We start from the raw sequence: 17,686 nt of genomic DNA on the forward strand, positions 1-17,686 counted from the left end.
CCTTGAAACAAAGAGAATCCTTTCCAAGTGAAACATCCTGCCGCGTCATTATATATGCTCCTTGATTTTTTACGTTTCCATTACTAATTGAATAATCGGACGTATTTGTTTATTTGATAAATTCTGATTTTCTGCCACAAAGTCGAGATGGTAAAAATTAAAAATTAAAAGCGTAAAACAGAATAACAGCCATCACCAGAATACCACGTTAAAACTTAAAGCTAAATATTTCAGAAACTAAAGTTGTTATGCCTCACATTTTGTCGAATAAGTGTTTGTGCGCATCGTCAAAAGGGATTCTAGTAATAAACTAATTGGTTTCTTCGCTGATGCCTTGAGAAAATTTCACAGAAGATATATATACTAACGTTGTCACTCATCTTCGGTAAAAAAGTCGTTAAAAAAACTTGTAAGTCACTATAGAAAAAATCTTATCAATCTATCTTCTCTATCTTTCTGAAAACCGACTAGCATCAATTAAAATTGTTATTTAATTTTTATAACTAAATTTATTGATAAAAAAATATTTCCATTTTCTGTTGTTGCTGCTAATACATACAAACTATTGTTTTCGCAAATAGCAAACACTGATTCGCTGGACTCAAAACATCGTGAAATTATCAATAACAATTAGATCAAACGCAAATGTCTTCAACGCAATAAGCAATATTTATTCAATGAAACAAACAATAAACGACAATATATTATATATTAGTAATACGAAGTTCCACACTTGTAATGAACATTAGAAAAAAATTGATAATCAATTGGTTGGGTTTGGATAATAATGATATTAACTCTTCGATTGGATTTTGGGTGAATCAAAAGTTATGAATTGTTTTTGCGAACTATCTTTGACGACATTCATTTCTTTTTCGTGCTCCAGGATGCAATTAAATTTTTCATACCTATAATATACAATTGCTAAACATATGCTCAACATACAGTTTTTTTTTTCAGATTACCTAGTTGTAACAATAATAGCTTAATCTATGTAATTTCCCCTCTACCATAACTGTATCGAATTTCTAAATCTACACAAAAAATCATTTTATTTACAAAAATTATTTTATTTTATATATCAACACTGACTGGTCATTGTCACACATTTTTGCTCGGATTGCTTGAAGAAATGTCTCTTCATGTGTGTTTTCATGTTGCATTGTTGCCCGAACGTTCTCGAACAAACGCTGCATTTGTATTTCTTTTCACCCATGTGAATAGTTCGTATATGAACGCTGAGATTTCCGCCAGTTGACAGATATTTTCCACATAAATCGCACTTATGAATCTTTCGTCCGAGATGAACTGTTTCAATATGGACCTGGAGATAATTTTTATGGCCGAAACCTTTTCCGCAATGCTCACATCGATGTGGACGGACATGACTGACTTTGATATGTCGGTTAAGTTCAAATCGATGCGGATAAGTGACTCCACATTGACTGCATTTAAAATTACTTTTAACTGCAGAATTGTTCTTTTTTGTTTTCTGAAAAAAAATGTGCGATTATTTAAAGAGATATTAGCAAGTATATTTTTGAGGTTAATGTAAAACTGTTTTAAAGATAGCATTATTGTTTTATGTTTTGTATTATATTAAGCAAAAAAATGTAAAAACTGGTTGACGCCGGTTTATACCTGCGTAAATTAGATTATATCTGAAGGTAACACACGAGTTTAGATCTTTCTCCGAATTCCAAATTAGACTTTGTTTTAAAATAATTTCAATGTTTTAAAGACGTCAAACCGTTAAATGGAATGTTATCTCTTATTTTGAGAAGGTCCTGAATGTTTTTTAGAGTTTATTTTTGAAACCCCTTTTCTGATTACATTTAGTTGTTCGATCAGATTTTAATCTTGCTTGTATTGTTTACATAATCTTTACTTAAACGAGTCAAATTGTCCTAAAATAGTTAGCCGAAAATTTTCGAGTTTAATGAGTTACTTGCGTCAGAACCTGATTTACGTGCGTTGGTGTCTTAGGGGCAAAACAGCACTTGGCGGACAAGTTTACATAATTGAATTCAATCGAAAAATGGTGTTCACTGACTTTGATGTGATGCTGCTAACTAAAGCAGAAATGAATTACATATATTCATGATTATACAAATGGAAATGAATTATTGGAATATTTTTTTACTTGTTTTATGCTTGGTACTTTTGGACTCCCCGTTTCTCTCCCACTTCCGTTTGTACTGTGATTGTCACAAATGGTGTTGCCAAATGAAAAACAATTGTGGAAATCTTCCTTCGGTGTTTGGACAAACGGCGGGGACATTGAACTCTCTACCTTCAGCTTATGCGCAATTTCAGATTGTGAATCCAGCATTTCCTCGTTCCCAAAATTACTATTCATTCTTGATCGAATCGCATTGTTTATTAATTGCCAGTATGCTTGGTGGTATTGAAAGCTTTGTTCGCTTATTTGAAATAGTGGGAAATTTGGCCAAGGATAACTCCACGATGTCGGCTTCATGCATGGCAGAAGAAGAGGTGTTTGAACGACGCTCCAAGATTCCACGGTTCTGGGATAAGTAGCACATTCTTCTTTTATTTTAGCTTCAGAATAGTTTTCGTCTAATGAAGATTTCCTGCATGTTAGATTGAGTGGCGCTTCCTGTAAATATAATTTAACGCTTGAACAATTCGGGAGATTGTACAATTACAAATAAAACTACTAATTTAATATGAAATTGCAATTAAAAAGTGAAGATACACCACACCGTAGGCGCACCATCGACAGTACGCGAAAATGGGGTAAAAATATTGCCGTACATCCTCCCCTCTCGCCCCTCTCAGCGAGTCACGTCAACCAGGAACATTGAAATGGTACATTGGCAAGCACTCTGTGAAGGTACGAAAGGTAACTAGATGAAAGTTCAAGATATCGCGTGCTTGTTTTTTATCAGTATTCAAAACACAAAAACCACATTTTTTTGTATACTTATTCTTTGATAAGATGATTTAATTTTTATTGAATTTTAGGAAACTCTCATTTATATGTCGTTATGCAAAGGTAATTTGAGTAGTCACGCGATGTGTGTCGTATGTACAATGAAGATATATTGCAATGAAGTCGAACAATTTCGCACTATGTTGAAACCCATTATTAAGAACTGGCGAAACAATGGCAAAGTTACCAGTTCAAGTACAAAATTGATAACGAAAACAGTTTTACCAAAGTGTGACTCAGATTAATAAACAATCGTTAATTATATAGACGCGCAACATGAATTACTTTCGAAAAGATTTAATAATGTATCTAGTGACCAAATCCAAGATTATAGTTCCGATATGAGTTGACTCATTGCACGATTTCAACGTAAAATACTTTGGAATGCTCAGCAAAAATAATTTTTGCTGCAGGCCTGATTTTGCCACAAATGGAAATTTTAAACATGTTGACAAAAATTCAAGCCTAGATAATTGATGTTCATTTTACTCGAATAATTTTTAAACAAATAATCATCATTCATGTTTCATACTTGATCTGGCGAAAAGTAACTACTCAAATAATATAATAGTTGATTTAGTTTTAAAATTTTAAACATTGATAAAAAATATACAATGCCGTTCTTGTATCAGGTATATCAAATTTAAAGAATTTACCCGATAAGATTTGATTTTTACATAATACTTTTAAAAAAAAACTTCAAAATATAAAACTTTCATATAACTTCTGGTTTTAAAATTAAAATTTTTCAGGTTTATTCAAGCATCGGTTTCACTCCCTTTCTCTTCACGTGAAATTATATAAATAAAATTCTCAATTAAAAAATGTCTATTAGGATTTACAAAAACATATGAAATATTTTTATCGATACGTCGTTCACTTATTTCAACACATTAGGTTTGTTTACAGGGTGGTTGAATTACAGAAATTATTACTAATTTTGCAGCGTTATTTGGAAGTATTAGATATGTTTTTCTCTTATTAGAGAAGATTCTGAGAAATATTTGCAAAAGCGGTCTTCACAATTAATTTTAGAAAATTCGTGCAAATATTTTTAAACAAAGGTACTTGACAATTTTTTTCTTAAAAAATATTTTTAAGGTTTCGTGACCTTCCGTCAATTATCAGCGGATTTGTGCTTATGTTCTAGCTAATCTCCAAAATCTTCGGTCGGCTCAAGGGCAATTGTTTAATAATATTGCTTTACATCAAAAAATAAAGCGGCCATTTTGTGTCCATCCATCACTGTATTGTCCTCACTGATATAGATAGAATACAATTTTGAACGTTTTTTGTTCTGTGATAAATTTATTACACTTAACATTTTATTTCTAAAACGTTTATTTTAATTACAACTAATTGCATTGCATTGCATTTATAACCAAAGGAGCTTCACAGATTCGATTTCCGATTTTCTGTTATATTTTTTATTATATGTCCACTATACCGAATTAGTTAGAGTATGACTATCTTCATTCGACAAATGTTATTGTGTGAAACAAAGGTCATGTTATGTATGCCCATATAGTTATATTACTGTCAATTAATCGTATTGATGTCGCAGGGTCGCCAAAATATGATGATATACAAAATGCCTTTATTAAAAATTCCATTATAAATTTCATTGCTTACAACCGGAAACTAGTTTTGTACAAGTTTTTCAGAGCGAAGTCTTGAGTCCTAAACTAAATAATCAATTTTCTTCAACGGCAGAATGATCTAAGCCAGGGGTCGGGAACCTTTTTGGTCAAGAGAGCCATAAAATATACATATTCTCAATTGCATTTCCGTGCGAGCCATATAACATTTCTTCAATTAATCAGAGCTGAAATGTTTACTCGAAAGTCAACACATACAATGTCAATATACATTTAATGTGATTTCTGATGCCGCATGTAGGGCCTTGAACGGTTGCTCACTTGCAGCCCAAGTTGAAATCTACGATACTCATTACCCTTTTTCGTTTAGGTTACTCCGTAGTGTTTTTAAAACTATATCGCTTTGTGATGTCACAATATATGTTCTTGTTTGTCACAATGCCTGTCTAGTAAATATCTCACATAACATAGTCATGTGCTGGGCGCGCGTTCTCAAACGTATTGGGAATTTCCTGCCAAATTTGGCTATAAAAGAGTTTGAAATCTCGAAACAATAGTAAGCCTAGTCTTAGCATATTAGATTTTTCTGGGAGCCATATGCCGTCACCAAAAGAGCCATATATGGCTCGCGAGCCATGGGTTCCCGACCCCTGATCTAAGCTAATGAGCTCATTCGTTAAAAACATCTTCTTTAAAATTAAACCACATATGCCGAGTGTTTTATGCTGTTATTCAATATATATGGGTCGTTTTTGGTAACTCTCTGTTGCTAATGAACTAATCAATTTTATTATATTAGTATTTCAAGATGGAAGGAGTCACTAATTAATTAATGGTGCCAAATGCACCACCCTAATTTTTGCGCATATTGTGCCACTGCGTGACATTTCACCAGAATTGAATTCTGGGACTTGATTTATAGATTTGAGCTGAAACCTTTGAATGTTCAGTTTACAGATTTCTGTGTAAGTCACATTACCTTCTATACTGCAGCATTTTTACGTTTTTCCGTATAATTGAGCATTGACCATTTTTTTATCCATACGTATGCTTAGTTAAATTCTGATGTCTTTATGCATCAAAAATGAATAAAATTATTATTCTTCACCAGTTGATATAATATGCTCGAATCTGATATTTTAACCAAAAAAATCTTGTTTATATCGATTCCACGTATTTATTTGTTTGAATTTGAAAATGATATTCATCTTCAAGATTCTTTTTATTTTTAAAAAGCATGAATTAAAACCACAATTCTTACCGCATGTACATTAATCGGTTTTTCATTTTCGTGTAGGCCTACTCAAATAAAATAAATAATTTTGAAAGCTTGAAAAAATAAATACAAAGGTTCTAATTTATTCTGCTGTGGTGTACGCAGTGGTTTTTGAACTCTTTAGATCATTTTGATTTGAAACCTAATGAACAATTAATACTATAGTCCGTGACAATGTTTTTTAGACTTACGTAATTTTTTTCATTTGCGATTATTAAATATTTTTGAAATACCTTAATTATTTATATGAATAAAATGACATGTCGAAAACATTATTACCGTTGCAAAATCATAGAAAAATTATTTTTAAAGTCTTTAAATTTTTATTTTATCTCATGGAATCATTTTTATTTCGACATAAAATGCAAATTATTTGTTGATAATTTTAGATATACAGTATTTATATATATATATTTCATACGACGCGTATTCTCGCTTTTTGTTACGAAAAAGGCATTTTATGAGCAGTGACCGATATCTATCAAAATGAAATTGAATATCGAATAAGTGAATTTTATATTCAATTTGAAATCCTTTATTTTTACATCAGAAACGTTCTATGAAATAATTCTGTTTTTACCTGTTAACTGTTGTCGCCACCAAATCATACTAATATACAGAAAAATCAAAGCTATTACAATTTAAGAACTATAAATAATTTTGGAGATGTGTGCGTTGTATTCTATGATATCATATATATTTAAATTTATTTTGAATTTATGGAATGAAAAAAAAATTAAATTTCGAAATTCAAAATGTTTGAGTTGTATCTTTTATAAGTTGATATGATGACTATTGCCAAGTTCGACGAATGATCGTAATAGAAGAAATATTGAGTGATCAATGTTTATAATAGGATATAGCGATGAACAAAAATTAATGCTTTTTTACGATACTCGTTCACGTCGTAGGTCCCGTGCATGCATCCGCTGCGGTACCCGACAATACGTAAGGAGCAAGCTATACTAGCTATAGGGGGTACTGGGACCTTTCCAGCATGGCATGGCCTATCCTATTTTTACTCGCTGGGCGAGCTAGTGGACAAGGGCAAGAGCGTAGCTAACCCAAAATGTTGAGGGTGCCATTTTTTTGTCTAATACGATATACGACATAATAGGACGCTCACTCGTGTCTTCTGCTCCGAACAAAGCCTCATAAAATTGATAAAACTGGTATCTTAACAATATCTTAAGGAATCGCTCTAAAGACGTACCTCGCTGTCGAATTTATCCAAGGCATATAAGCGCACATTCCATCTATCTCGTTTGGTTCATTTGATGAAACGATTGTTGATAAGCCAGGAGACATCCGATGTTCAGTAAATCGTTCAAGAATAGAGCTATTAATTCATGATTTACTGGAAATGACGCAAAATTTCCTTTAAATATTTTTGCCTTGAACTTTTTTCCGGTGGCATGGTCCCCCAGAACTCCTCCCCGGCTACGCCTATGGGCATGGGGTGTAAACCCGGTTTGCGTAATTTGCGACGCAAAATAGCCAAGTCCAATCCAATGATCACTAGACCATATTACTGCAATCATATACCACAACTACGACCGAAAATCTTTATAATTTGAAAATAGCGATAAATTTTATAAAATAATAATAAAACTGCAGTATTTATTATACGTCTTAACAAATTCATTTTTTTTTGTTAAATAATCGTTATATTCCTTAAATATATATTTCAAATCATTCAACAGACCTGTGTTTCCATGTCTTTCTCTTGGCTTAAGTATCTTGAATAGTTACAATTGCTATCTTCTTTGTGATTAAAAAATGGCGGCTTTGTATGCAACATCTTCTTTCTTTGATCATCGAAGTTTATTACAAATGACTATAACGATGTTTGTTTAAATCTAATAAAATGTAAAAATGAGAGAAGAATTTTTTCTTTTTCCTTTTTAGATGACAATGGTACACATGTTTATTTTAGCCATATGATGCAAGCGTATTACTGTAGAGTCGTCTACATCTCTAATCTTCAGCGATGGGCTCTTCGAATTCATTTTGTGAGTAACGGAAGTATCGCTAATTTGCCATGCAAAGATCAAAAATTACAAAGATGTTCATTGATTTAAGATGAACTGTTAATCTAGCAAAAAATCCTAAAAATCCTATAACGCAAATAAATTAAAAAAAGCCATCTATTTCTTACATTTGTGATTTTACGAAACAAAACAAAAAATAGAAACGAAATAAGAAAATTTTCATATGACATGTTTTTTGTATTGTCTGGAGAAACCTCATGAAAAATATGCTGATATTTTTTTAACATGGCTTGGATCGCGTGCAATTCATTTTCCTTTATGCTTTATCCCATAAATATTATCTGAAAATCTGTCATAAAACATCAACACAATAACAATCCGACGCGTTTCTTTCATACTTGAAGCAAATTCGTTTTGCATGCAACAACCATAACCTCTGTGCCTGAAGCAACTGAATAAGCACCACAAAACGTCGCTTGGAATAACTGGAAAATCCGTCAAAACACTTAACTCAGTATACTCACTCGGTATGTTCATGATTGTCCTTCGCGCTATAAACACGTTGCGAGCAAGACTTGATGTAATCTTATTGGACAATCAATTCAAATAAATAGATTGAATAGGAATGAGTTATTTTTCTAGCTTCCTAGAAAATCACTCAAACTATAATTTAATACACAACAGAAATTTCTATAATTTCTCTTTACAAATTTCAAACCAATACTCAAGCTTGATTTAGCAAATAATAAACACGTAGATTTAAAGATTGAATATTTTTTTGATATATGGCGCAAAAATTTCTTTTTTTTAATAGTTCACCTTGATGTTATTATTTTTGTGAAACCGATTTCATAAATATATATATATATATATATTAGCTTGCGTTTGGGAATATTTTTGTAATCCAAATGTCATCTTTCCCGATCGAAACTTTCGAATCATTCCAATTATCGCTGACTCAGTTTTGTTAGGAAATACAAAATATATGAACGAGACAAAATCTTATATAATATTAAATAGATTTACGTGTATATTTTTAAAAATGATTTATACGATTAAAATACGAAAATAGAGATATTAAGATAATCTGTGGTAATATCAGATTTAACAATATTCAATAAAATTGGAATAAATTTGAATCCATATAATACTAACATCATTTTTTTTGTATGATCCACCGAACTTATTTTTTTTTGTAGCATATTTCCACAACCCTATTTTATTCTATACACTAACAGATATATGTATAATAAAAGCCATAACCTGCTACGATGCGCAAAAGACAAAAATACTGCATTAGCAACTACGCAATAACACCAAAACATAATTACAATCATTGTTCAGCATTATATTTCATCGAAAACAATTTAAAATATACTCATAGAGATTAGGATTTATTTATATCTACAAACTCTAACTGTTGCTTACGTAGCAATTTTAAGGCCATTCGCTCGAAATCACGATTTCGTCGGGGGATTTTTTTGAGATTTTGATCTCTCATTTTTCCATCGTTTAAGTACGTTGACGAAAAACAGTAAATCTACTTTAATAAAGTTGTACCGATAGCTTCTAGGTATATATGTACGGCACGACGCAATTGCTTTTGCGACACATCAACGTTTTATTCCTAATTTTCGATAAATGATCAAGCTACTGAGTAAATACCAAAAAATCAGATTTTTTAGGAAATAGGATTTATTAAATTATTGAAATATTCAATTTTAGTTTTTTGAAATTATAATGGCTTGCACAAAAGCATGTGAGTAAAAATCTGATCGTGTTATGTTGTTTTATATCCTACAACACTAATCTTTGTCAAAGTATTGATTAAATATTTTGAGCTCAGCATTTTTTCTAACAATGGATATAATTATTATTAATTTGATTTTATCACATCTCAGATACAAGGATTTAATTTTTATATCAATCTTTTCTTCCATACAAAGATCAAAACACGTACATTTGGAATTTTTTACGTTAAAAAATGAACATATGATATTGGAATACTTGTGTAATACGAAACCGTTATTACGCAGCAATCGCAAAACATGACGGTGCTGGTTTGTTCCTTATTTTTAGCGGGAAATTGGAGTTTCCAACCTCAAAATTAATCGTTGAATAATTATACTTGAATGAATTTAATATATTTTAAACGATTAGCATGAAATTATCTTTAAATCAGCACAAAATGTAATGATATTTTTTAAATGCTGTGAATAAATGTTTGTTTACGTGAAATACTAAAATATAGGCACATTTGTTCTAAACTCTGAATTATTCGACTTCAAATATGAACAAGAAAGAAAATTCTGAACTACTATCCTTAATGGAACAAATCAACTTGAGAAAATAACTTTGCATGACTACTTAGTTCATTCCATTGTTATAATAATCTTGTTAAAAAAAAATTGGAATCAAATTTGAATGAGTCCACACATAGAATTATCAATCGCGGTATTCATAGCCAGACAATAAGTCCATGCATCTGAAACAAATACCTAGCTAACTAATCCCATAACCAACAAGAACTGGTTACCGGACGAGAGGCCGTGGTTCACCGTATGATAAAGCCGCCTTACAGTTTTTCCTCTCCCCCGGGATAAATATGTAAAATCCAATATGACTAGTTCTCCCCATAAAATACTGAATTTGAATTCGTAAGATTTGTAGTGATTAAGTCCTAATTTGAATATACAAAACAAAATGGTGGGATGCATCAGGAATATACTTTAAATATGATTAATTTATTAAAAGAAAGATATTGTTAAAATTAAATAGTACGTGGTTGGTAGCTTTACAATACTACATATTTTTTCACCCTACAACTAGCTTACCTCTGACGATGTGATGCATTTTGAGCTTTTTTCTTAAATCTTTTTCGATTAACATTTATAAATATCTAACGGTCCTTCCAGCCCATCGGTTCTCAGCGACTGGGCCATGGCCAACAGAAACATTTCCAGGCGGGCCGCAAATATATTAAAAATTGTTAGACTTATTGAAAAATTAATTAAATTTGATTGGATTAGAAATGAATGATAATGCTGTTTTTTGCTACTGAATGATACTTTCCAGCTGAGTTATTAAAGTGGAAGTGCCTATCTTTGCGAGTAGTTTCTCCTTTTCGCATATGAAAGTCAATGGCCCACTGAATTTTTTGTGCAACGAAAGTGGGCCACGAAAAAAAGGTTGAAAAACACTGCTCTAGCCCGTATTGGCATTTTTAACAAATTCACAAAATATTTAAGTCATCGTATTCCACGACATTGAAACTGTAACTAGCTAATAATTTAAATGTAACTGAAAGGGTGATGCTACAGAAATCTATTGCATATTGAGAGATCCTCTAAATTTGTGGTGTCCGAGATAAGTTGACATATAAAGTGCATGCATGTCGCTTTAACAAACACAGATAACTTGAACAAAGAATTCCTTTTAATTCTTAATGAAAAGAGGTATTTATTAAAAAAAATGAATGATACAATAAATAAATTTAGTTACAATAAGAAAATTTATTGGACAACTGTTATACTTTGAATAGAAATATGAACATTTTCACCTTCAACATTTTTGTGGAAATTTCTATTAAAAACCCACAGATTTGTCAATTTGTCTGAACGTTGAGCATTTACTGAAATTTGATTCCAAGCCCAAAAAATACGACCTAATTGAAGTCCTAGGAACATATTCATAGATGAATAAAATTTAGAAAATCAATCAATAAAAAATGAGCAATTTTAATTTTGTTGGAAAACTATTCCAAACCCTGTTAGTGTTTTATTGCCCCAAAAGTTGACGACTGCATTTTTGAGATAGCAGAAAACCCAGCGATCACTATCTTTTGTTAAACATAAAGTAAAACACATTGGAGAATATTCACCTAATAAAAACCTACAAAATGTGATTTTCACGAATCGCGCAACTATAATTGTCGCTTGTTCATGATAGGATTATAGTTAGAAGTTAGAATTAGCAAATCTTTCCAAAATATAATTCGTGGAATCATATAAATTAAATCCTACTCTCGTCGAACAATGTCCGATTCATAAAACCCATTTTGGCCAGACTCATTTAATTACAAAACTATTAGAAGCAACATTTTTTTTTCATTTGATCTGGCGCACTTCTACCATTTTGTACAAACAATTTGAAAATTTCATCACCCACGACAATAAAATTATTATTTACAAAATATTAAATGAAAAATATAGTTATATCTTGAACTTTTCCATTCGGAAATTCGTTTCAGATCAAACTCAAAAACTATTTGAGTTAGTTTAAAAAAATTTAAAAGGCTCGAGCCTGTGCAATAAAACCCTGTTGGACTCAAAACTTAGGTATAACCTGATTCCCAACGTTTGTTTGTATTAAGTCAACTTGCCAACCTATATTTCGACAATTCCATGAAATTCGTCGCAATTTATATTGGGTTATCCGCTACTTATCAAGGTAACATCAAGGTAAAAAAGGCATGGTTTCGAGAACGATAGAGTATGAAATTAAGTAAAATTATCAATTCGATTATATTCTCTTTTATTGCCAGTGTATATATGCATTAGATTTATAAATAGAGTAATGCGAAAAACGACTTATGCGCAAATTGTGGTTATAAAACTTAATATCGTGTATCATTAATTAGTCATACAACGTTAATAGGAAGTGACCGAAACCTGTGTTTAAATGTCAAGTGCTAACTGATAACCATTATCAGACTAACAAACCTTACCTAATTCAACTGAATCATAGCGATCGAAAATGAAGCTCTTTTACCCCATTAAATTTACTATTTACTTAAGAAGCGAATCCGGTTTTGCCAGCTTATTGCACATAAACAGCATATCTATGTGGGTGTTGTTTAACTTGCAGCAAGAAAAAAAGGTTATCTATGTTTGTGGTAATAAACGAAAATGGTCATTGCGAAAAAACATTGTGGTTTTGTTTGACCCTGAAGTTTAGTTTCAAACAGAGTATAGAAAGTCAAGGCGACGTATATTCGTAACTGAACCTCTTACTTCATCTATATTTTTAGTCAAAGCAAATTTTTTCCGAATGTGCCAAACTGCTTCTATACTCTCTATTATCAAAAATACCTCTCATATCAAAGTGAGAAATAATAAAACGTTGTTTCAAATATAACAACATTACAGGCGATCAATTGTTAATACTAGACTTGGGGTTGCAGTCAAATTTCTTGACTTGCATATTTTTATTCTGGGCTGTTGGACACAATGCGTCCAACTATAGGGCTTAAACATATCAGTATTTAACGATGGAAATAACTTTTAGCAAATATAAATGTTGTCGTATCTTACGTAGCTCACTTGGGCATGTTCATTTGCTGCGAATTTTAAAAGACTTCAGAGAACGCGACATTGCGTAAAATTTCCTTAATCAATTTTGACCAGGTCGTCGTTAGCGAACAAGGTGAGGATACTTGTAATCATACTTCATGTTCATATATTTGTCTCATTCTCTGTTGTATTATACAAGCCTGCCATTTGATCTTTTGCTGTTCCCAGTCGCTGGAATGGTTGTTTCAAAAGCGAAATCGTTTTTCCATATTTGGTTTATACCTGAAAAGTTTATTTTATTTTTGTAATATTATTCTAAACAATTGACGAGGTTCGATATCTCAAATAGACAATTCCGTGTTATCAAAATATTTTTAAAATGATCAGACAAAGAAAATTAGGTGTATACAAAATTTTGGTAAAATACAAAAAGATGTCAGAACAGATAAACCTTTTCAAAATAGATACAATTTTATTTTACATGATAGTGAAGTTTTATCCCCGAGGAAGTAAGTACTTGTAGTCGTAACCAATAACATCAAAAATGTGACTATACCACTATCGTCAATATTTCTTTGAATTGACAATCACACTGATATCTCGATGCCATAATTCGACAATCGTAAGCAGGTATAACCTCTACAAATTGTTGTCGTATTGCACTAAAATAGCACCAAGCATAGCGCCTGCCAGAGGCAAAAACAATTGGCGGGTTTCAATTGCGGTAGTAAAATCCCCACGGACTGAGTAAATCAAAAACTCATATGAATTATTTTAATGTTTTTACTAGTGAATCAAACTTTAATTATGAGTTCAAAAGATGTCCACTCGCTCATTCTTTCATCACAGAAGCGGTTCAAAGAATACTTAACATATGGTATGTGAATACGCCTCAAAATATTTTACGCAAACGAATTCGAATACAAATGTAGAATTGTTCGTTTGATAGGAAAAATATAATCCTGTTTTCAAATTTTGATTTTAAGAGTAATCAACGGCAACAAAAAAAAACACATGCCTAGATTATTATCGAGTCGATTTAAGATGAACATGAAATTGATAAATTGGAAAATAGAAGACATCTCAATGCAGATCGTAGACACTCTAAATTATTAAAAAGAAAGTTCTGATAAACGAGTATTGTTTGGTATTGTGTAATTGAGATGAATTACATCGTTTTCGCCGGTAATGTTTTATTAAGGTTATATTTTTTTCTGGCATTATTTTTCATATAAAGGTATTGCTATTGCAAACTCAAACATATATTGTCATGAATTACGTTATGCTGTGATAGTATTATCTTAATTAATGACACTTCTTGATAGCTGTGTATACTGACTGGCCGCCCTAAATATCACAGTTTAATTCTCAGCACCGCATAATACATATCGTATGTGTATGTATATATAATACTTATGTCTGGTATGTGTGAACTACCGCATGTCTAGTCACTGGTAAATGTGTTACACGTGGGGACAGTTATACAAATGATAGAATTGGTTCGAGTGGGGAAAAGGTCAAATATGCGTAGTAGGTGGTATGATGTAGTAGGCTTACTGTTCATTCTAAAACGCAAAAGTTGCCGAAAATAGATGGATAGAATAGTCAATTAATTTTAACTATTCAACATTTTCAATGGAGTTTTGCACAAGCCGTGGACCAACTTTTAAATCATCGATATCCATACCCTAATGAGATATCCGCACTTCTGTGAAGGCTCATTTAACGTGTGGCAATGTCTTTATTTGGGTATTTTTTGTTATGTTTTTTTTATCTAAACCGTTTGGTAGACGAATTTATTCATTCAGTTTGAAACATTCAAGAAATGTGAGAAACAGGGTCGGCCTTAGGGCACTGCAACCTATGCATTGACTTGACTTGATTTGAGATAATTGACTTGACTCGACTGGAGACTAAACCAGCGCTATCCGTTTTGCATTCTTGAGGTCGGCACCGGTGAGGAAACCAGTCAAGGTTGTTGTCTTGTTAAGCTTCTTTCAATATCGTCTGCTAGTAATAAGATAATTGGCGCAGATTCCACCGCTATCTAGGGTGGATACTGTTTCACTATTTATGTTTCCTATCCAAAATCACCATTGCAAATATTCTTAATATAGATTTTTGTTATGTGGTACCCATAGCTAAACATATTTATCTCATGTTTATTTCTCTTCTATGAAGCGTTTGGAATTCTCGAGATAATCAACCATTTTCAGTTTATAATCCGATGACTTCAGAATTCAGATACTTTTTGTATATAAACAGTTCAGTCATCTATCCATAGTTTCAGTACATGCTATTTTCAATTTTTTTTTCACTCGAAACCAGTTAGTGAATCTTATAGTTAGCTTCCCGAATTAAATACTTGCTTGCCCGAAACATAATACTACAGGTACTTATATAAATGAAACGGGCTGAAATTCAGATATAATTCCACAATTTTCAAAATCAAAAATGGAATTTACAATACCCTAAAAATATTGAAAATCTGTGATAAACAAAATCAGATTAACTTTTTGTCCGGTTCAGATCAAGTTCGCGAAGAAAACAAATTAAGATGACAAGAAAGATTGGAACTATGTGACCAACATTCGTAGTTTGTATATATTTCAATAAACAATTCCGGATCTTGGCGCATGATTTCATTCCTTGTTTCATTTTTTAGTAATTTTTAATTAATTACATGTAATTGCACGCATCTTGGCATCTAGCACCATCGGCTACTTACTCGGTCAGAAATCTAAAGAAAAAATAATTTAATGGCTGTATAATTTTTTACTTATTAACTCATTGAATATTTGACTTAAAAGTGAAAAATCTTTCCAAGTTGGTACTTCCAAATATTTCATTGTTTCAAAAGCCAGTTTGGACTCATACCAAATAAGCAATATCTGCGCAAGACAGCTCACATTGTTAACCCAATGTTTGCCAACAATCTTGCGAGATTTTACACGTACGATTTTGGAAATTTAATTTCGTTTGTCCAATTGTGTCTTATTAAATATGAGAAATTAATTTTATTTTGTGACGCACTGCATGTTCGCCATTTACTTGCATTCAGCTACAGAGGCGTAAGTATAAAAATGGTGTTCATAGCAGGGATTTGAATATGGTGATCCACAACCCAACATGTTTTCAGCGAGTTGGGTTATTTGGACCCGGTTTAAAATTTATCGTGATTTTTTTATCGAAAGTATAAGTCTTTTTTTGTGATAATACTTGATACAAAGTCACAATACATTTTTGGCATAAACAAAGTAACATACATTGCTGAAAGAGTCGAGCAAAAATTTTTCCTATTATGGAAAGATAGAATCGACGGGATATTCCGGGATAAGTACTAAATCGTCTTAATCCATTGTCGTCAGCCGTGGTTGGCAATATTTTACACGAGCGTCATTACTACTCGAATCATTGATCTTTGATTTGAGAATAGCTAATCCATTGCCTCTGGCATCATCAGGAGAGTATTTTTAAAATAATTATACCTCGAAAACGCATTTGCTGATACGTCAAGCAGTAATACATGTAAAACCAGCAAATTGTTCTTGTATATGATAATGCAAAATAGAAGATGAAGATGAAAAACCGCCTTTTTATTGAACGTCAACTCTACATTTTATATTATTAGCGTGTATATGGGTTATATAGGTTTGTATTTATGCAATTTACAAATACCTCTGCAGCAGTTAAAATAGTATCACATGGTAACACATTTTTTTTTCTATTTCAAATATTATATTGGACACAAAATAACAAAACCGTACAACTGCACCAATGGGCACTCCCGTAGTATGTGTACCAGGTTAGGGTTAGGCCATAATTTTATTCCACTTTTCCTTATTTTAGTTCTATTACGAGTTCGGGGACTCTTTGTGTTGGCTAAGTAAATATACCCTCTGCCCATACGTGTCAGTCCCTTCATACAACAGCAGCGCAGCCGCTGTAACCTTTTCATTTGTGCGTTATCTTCAATTGTATCTAATGTGCGGAAAAATTGTTTTCTTGCATAAAAGAAAACAAACGGGAATAACCTGATTGAAGTCAACATTTTTTCTAATTTTTGTCGCCAATTGATGCCGTATGTTAGATATAACCTCTCGTCATTTTTTAGGATGACAAAAAAACGCTATTTTATAATAAAATTGTTTCGGCTTCAGAACCTTTTTACGAAATAAAAAATGACACTTTTTACAAAATTGTAGAATGCACATTCTACTATTAAAGTTATTTTTTTGAAGTCTGTCTGATAACTGTTCCATGGGTTCATATTTAAAAGTTATTAATAGTCCAAGAATCTGTTATATCAGAATATTGAGATTATTTTGTTAATGCAAATAAGTGAATGTATGTTATTGGATCATTTATTCGTTTTATATACTGCGAAGTTGGAACAACACATATATCTAGTATAATTTTGAAATGACACGGATATGCTAATAGGGGAAAAAATAGTTAACGTTGATTTTATAGTTATCACACTGTTCGGTAATAATCTGTTTAATTGAATGGATGTGACTGAATATTCATCTTTCGATATTTCAATAATTTATCGATTTGTGATGTTCCAGGCG

General features: G+C 31.8%; 1 protein-coding gene across 1 annotated transcript; it reads right to left on the bottom strand.

Annotated features, from left to right (window-relative positions):
* Positions 1-797: 797 nt before the first annotated feature.
* Positions 798-7,665, bottom strand: LOC144429946 (uncharacterized). Its single transcript, XM_078118194.1, has 3 exons — positions 7,536-7,665; positions 2,144-2,620; positions 798-1,492 (listed from the first exon to the last, which is right to left on the bottom strand). Exons 1-3 carry the CDS (start codon positions 7,629-7,631, stop codon positions 1,082-1,084), a joined length of 984 nt encoding a protein of 327 aa, XP_077974320.1. The 5' UTR covers positions 7,632-7,665; the 3' UTR covers positions 798-1,081.
* Positions 7,666-17,686: the final 10,021 nt, after the last annotated feature.

Source organism: Styela clava, chromosome 11, assembly GCF_964204865.1.
Source record: "Styela clava chromosome 11, kaStyClav1.hap1.2, whole genome shotgun sequence".
Classification (NCBI taxonomy): Eukaryota; Metazoa; Chordata; class Ascidiacea; order Stolidobranchia; family Styelidae; genus Styela; species Styela clava.

Bases quoted from the DNA above. Each gene is read 5' to 3' on its own strand.
- LOC144429946 (XM_078118194.1), bottom strand. From the start codon at position 7,631: ATGTTGCATACAAAGCCGCCATTTTTTAATCACAAAGAAGATAGCAAT. The intron at 2,621-7,535 runs GTCTGTTGAATG...TTATATTTACAG, and splicing joins AGAAAGACATGGAAACACAG to GAAGCGCCACTCAATCTAAC. The intron at 1,493-2,143 runs GTAAAAAAATAT...ATTTTTTTTCAG, and splicing joins AAGTACCAAGCATAAAACAA to AAAACAAAAAAGAACAATTC.